Source organism: Eimeria maxima, genomic scaffold (assembly GCF_000499605.1).
Source record: "Eimeria maxima Weybridge genomic scaffold, Emw_scaff1221, whole genome shotgun sequence".
NCBI lineage: Eukaryota > Apicomplexa > Conoidasida > Eucoccidiorida > Eimeriidae > Eimeria > Eimeria maxima.
The window spans coordinates 1-4,608 of NW_013563433.1; the positions used below are offsets into that span (position 1 = coordinate 1).

General features: G+C 45.4%; 2 protein-coding genes across 2 annotated transcripts in view; one reads left to right on the top strand and one right to left on the bottom strand.

Annotated features, from left to right (window-relative positions):
* Positions 1-42: 42 nt before the first annotated feature.
* On the bottom strand, positions 43-622 carry EMWEY_00050180 (hypothetical protein, conserved; the record flags this gene model as incomplete). The annotated part of the gene is made up of 2 exons (XM_013477387.1): positions 43-210; positions 355-622. Coding segments are annotated over 2 exons (436 nt in total), but the record flags the coding sequence as incomplete, so codon positions are not given.
* Positions 623-1,659: 1,037 nt separating this feature from the next.
* The window catches only part of EMWEY_00050190 (hypothetical protein, conserved), a gene marked incomplete at both ends in the record, with an annotated part of 3,368 nt that continues 419 nt past the window's right edge, over positions 1,660-4,608 (top strand). The window contains 4 exons of the mRNA XM_013477388.1: positions 1,660-3,463; positions 3,660-3,796; positions 4,000-4,094; positions 4,336-4,471. Of these exons, the coding sequence (XP_013332842.1) occupies positions 1,660-3,463; positions 3,660-3,796; positions 4,000-4,094; positions 4,336-4,471 (2,172 nt within the window). The remainder of the gene's footprint in view (positions 3,464-3,659; positions 3,797-3,999; positions 4,095-4,335; positions 4,472-4,608) is intronic.

Below are 4,608 nucleotides of genomic sequence, written 5' to 3' on the forward strand. Positions count from 1 at the left end.
ATATATATAATATATATATATATATATATGTTTATTGATTACCTGTCTTTGCTGCACCTAATACATCTTTTCCTTCAAGGAGACGAGGGATTGCCTTTGCTTGTATTTCTGTTAATCTCTCCATCTTCATCTCCTTAAGAGCATTCTTTACGGGCTCGCATATGTCCAAACTTTCGAATAAAACATCAGAAAAGAAGCCGCCAGAGGGACCTGCAGCACAATGCATTCATGCATGCGGGCATGTTTTTTTGTATGCATTCGCTGCTGCTGTTGCTGCACATCGCCTTTTATGCAGGCAGCAGGAAAAAAGAAACGGAAACAGAAAAAGCAATATTCGTGAAATGAAAGGCTTACCTGGAGCTGCTTGACTCTCCGATCCATCTGTTTCGGCTGCTGTGGAGGCCTCCTCCTCCTTGGTGGTTACATCCATGGGGGCCCCATCATCATCCGTATGAACTTCCTCGGATTCATTATGTGTTGCATCGATGCTGCTAGTTGGTAGATCTTCTTCTTCTTCTGTATGCGGAGGTACGCTCTGTGCAGAAGCGATCTTCTTCACTTTTGTTGCCTTCTCGGCAACATTACGACGTTTCTTTACTTTTTTCTCCTTCTCCCCCTTCATCGTGTACTCACAAACAGATATACGGCAAGAAACTCTTTGTCAGGGGTAATACAACGAAGATCGTGGGGAGAATGGTCATACGACCTTGAAAATGAAGATTCGGCTGACGGACCTTCTGTACGTGAAACGGCAGAAGGCAAGAAGAAATTACCCTTTAGGACAAGAGGTGATCTTAATTATCTTCTATTATGGGAAAAACAAATAAAATATACGGCGGAAACAGTCGTAGGACCCTCAGAAATAGACAAGGCGTGCGCCGACTCGGAAGATTCCGAAATTGAATTGCTGCGGTGTATCGACAGCGGCAGGGTGCGCAGCTCTTACCGCCAGATTCGGATCCAACTCCTAAGAATCCGGTCGTACAACAAAAGGAGCAAAAAGAATTGTCTGAATACAAATATTCTTCGCTAATAGAAACAATTTCTTCACTGCCCCACAGAGGACCCAGAAAAGGGTCCTATATGGGGCCCCCTGGCACCCGGGGCCCCTGGTTTCGTGTAACGGAAAGCAGGGCGCTGGCTCTCCTTCTTACGTGTTGAATGTATTAATCAATCCGAAGCAACAAAAACGAAAGAATAAAGCTGATTAAAATTATTTAAATAATAACTATTTATTATTTTCCTCTTCTTTTGAGCATCCTGTGGGACGTCATGGCGCAGCATCATCATCATCGCATGCAGCGGCGGAAATGGGGCTGAGTTGCTCGAGGCATGGCGAGAAGGCATGGGAGAGGATTTGTTTCTTTTCTACATTTTTTTCTGTATTGGGACACAAGTAGTGTCTTTAAAGCTCCGAATTGTTCATCGGCCCTCCCATTTTCCCTTCGTAGCCGTCGGGCACAGCTGTGACTCGCGGGGCTGCTGGCTCGACAGCTAAGGTTTCTCTTTTTTCTTTTTTTCCCCTTGACGTTGCTTTACACTGCAAGATAAGGGGAAGAAATTCATCTTTTTGTTGCAGTAGTTACTTCTCTATCATCAAATCCTCACAAAGACGGCTGCAGCAGGGGAGGAGGCAGGGGGCCCCCTGACGACTCCAACATGACACCCACAACGGGCCCCCCAGCAGGTGCTCCTGCTTCCTCCAGCGAAACAGCAGCAGCTACTGAAGCAACACAAGTACAGCAGCAGCAGCAGCAAACTGGGAATCCTGCACAGCAGCCAAACCCACCAGGCACACCGGTGCAGCAGCACTCTGACCCAGGGGGAGGCCAAACGCCAGCTGCTGCTCCTGCTGCTGCGGCTCCTGTTGCCCCTGCAGCAGCAGCAGGAGCATCATCAGAAGCTGCAACAGCAACAACAGCAGCACCCTTGACAGCAGGAGCAGCAGGCGTCGCAGCAGGAGCAGCACCAGCAGATGGTGCCGCCGTGACACCTGCAGCAGGAGTATCAGGACCAGAAGGAGTCCCAGCAACAGGAACAGGAACAGGAACAGCAACAACAACCGCAACACCAGCAGCAGAAACATCACCTGCATCTGCATCTGCTGCTGCACCAACAACACCAGGTGTACCTGCAGCATCAGCAGGAGAAACTCCAGCAGCAGCAGTTGCTGTACCATCAGAAACAGCAACAACACCAGCAGCAGCAACACCAGCAGCAACAGCAGCAACAGCCACACCAGCAACACCAGCACCTGCAACACCAGCAGCAGCAGCAGCAGCAGCAGCAGGAGTTGCTGCTGCTGTTGCAGAGGCGAGTATGGTGTCAGTGAATATTCCTCCATTAAATAGCAACGTGCATGCATTTAATTGTATATGTGGTGAATTATATTTAACAGAAGAAGAATATAAAAGAATAGAAGAAGTATTGAATAAAATAGGGAATAATAATTCATCAGGTTGTGGTGTATGGAGACTGGTGGAGGTACACCCGGAGGGAGGAGGTGCAGCAGGAGGTGGCGGCAGCAGCAGCAGCAAAAAATCAAAGAAAGGAGGATCTAAGAGAGGTTCAGGTGTATCTACAGTATCAATGGCAGCAAGTGATAGACAACAGAGACGTCAATCCTTAGCTAATTATTCATCGCTCCCCCCTAATGCAGCAGCAGGAGCAGCAGCAGCAGCAGCAGCACCAATGCCGGATCTGCCAAAGACTCGATCATCCCGTCGTCTCGGTACAGCATCCTCCTCTTCCCCTTCTTCCTCTTCTTCTTCCTCTTCCTCTTCCTCTTCCTCTTCGTCCTCTTCCTCATCAATAGCAGGAGCAGGAGGAACAGGAGGAGGAGTAGGTGTTATAGGTATAGGAGGAGGTGTTACAACCCCACCATTAGATGGTGATGATTGGCAAGAACGCATGCAGCGTATATTATTAGAATTATGTCGTCAACCTGTATGTTTACCATTTTTACCTCGTGTATCCCCGTCTGATGGTCATTATAACGAATTAGCAAGAAAAGTATATCCAGCTATTCCTTTAAGCTTAGAGACTGTATTAGATAGACTAGAAAAAGGAGGTTATTATAATAATTCTATTGATGTATTTAATGATATTTATACTGTATTCTTATGTGCATTTCGTTACTATGAACCTGGACATCAATACTGGATGATGGCTCATGAGGCTGCATTAGCATTTACTCAATTAACTCTTGGAGAACCTCTTCTTAATAATAATAATAATAATAATAATAATAATAATAATAATAATAATAATAATAATAATAGCAGCAGCAGCAGCAGCAGCAGTATTCAGGATACTGCTGGTGGTGGTGGTGGTGGGGGTGGGAGAGGAGGAGGAGCAGGAGGAGGAGGAGGGGCAGGAAATGATGAAAAATGGGAACTTGCTTCTGCTAAAAGTACTAATAGAAATTATAATAAAAATAAAAATAAAAATAAAAATACTGAAGGTATGATGTATACACCCGAAACCCTAAACCCTAAACCCTAAACCCTAAACAGAATCTATTATTAGATTCTTATTAAACATTTATTAATTATATGAATCTTTTCTTTCTTGTTACATAGTGCAGAGGAAATATAAATGTTGTTTGTTTCTCTTATTTTTTGCTGTTGCTGTTGTTGCTGCTGCTGCTGCTGCTGCAGCAAGCCGTCAGCGTTCTCGTGGAGGAGCAAAGGGATATGCGCCTATGGAGGCAGCAGCAGATACTCCCGTCACGGTAGAGGAAAGACAAACCTTCCAAGAACTACTTGCACAATTAAGTATGGATGCACACTTTCAGGTATGTTTACTGCTAATGCATGCATACATGCATGCACGCAGCCCCAAACATGCATGCACGCATGCATGCACATGGGAGGCATCCATGCAGTGCACACGGGAAGGGAAAGGGTTTTCTAATCATGAATATCTTTATATATATATTTTAGGGTTTAGGGTTTAGGGTTTAGGGTTTAGGGTTTAGGGTTTAGGGTTTGTGTTCAGTTATATAACACATTTAAGGATCGGGCTACTTGGGTTTCTTTTGATACGGGAGAAGTTGAACTTGATGATGGAGCCACTATGCCCTACGTATTCAGGTTTGCTGCTGCTGCTGTTGCTGCTGCTGCTGCTGTTGCTGTTGTTGCTGCTAACTGTCCTCGCTGCGCTGCTAATGCTGCTGCAGCAGCAGCGTTTGTTGTTCTCCGCTGCTGATGCTGTGGCGCCACCAGATGTTGTAGCTCCTGCTGCTGCAGCTTCTGCTGCTGTTCTGGCGGTGCCTGCTATTCGTGCTGCAGCTGCAGCTGCTGCTTTATTGGTGTATTGCTGCTGTATTTTTAGGGAAATGGTCCAATGGTGCAGAGCACAGGTCCTTCAGCTGCAGCAACAAGGCGGCAGCAATGCGCATGCAGGAGCTGCTGCTGCTGGGACTCCACAAATGCAGCAGCAGCCTGCAGCAGCAGCAGCAGATGCATCGGTAAGCTGTAGCTGCTGCTGCTACTATTGCATTATATATTGTATTCTAATTATATATACCAATAAATAATAAATAATAAATAAATAATTAATAAAAAAAGAAAAAAAATTTTTTTTTTTTTTTTTTTTTTTTTTTTT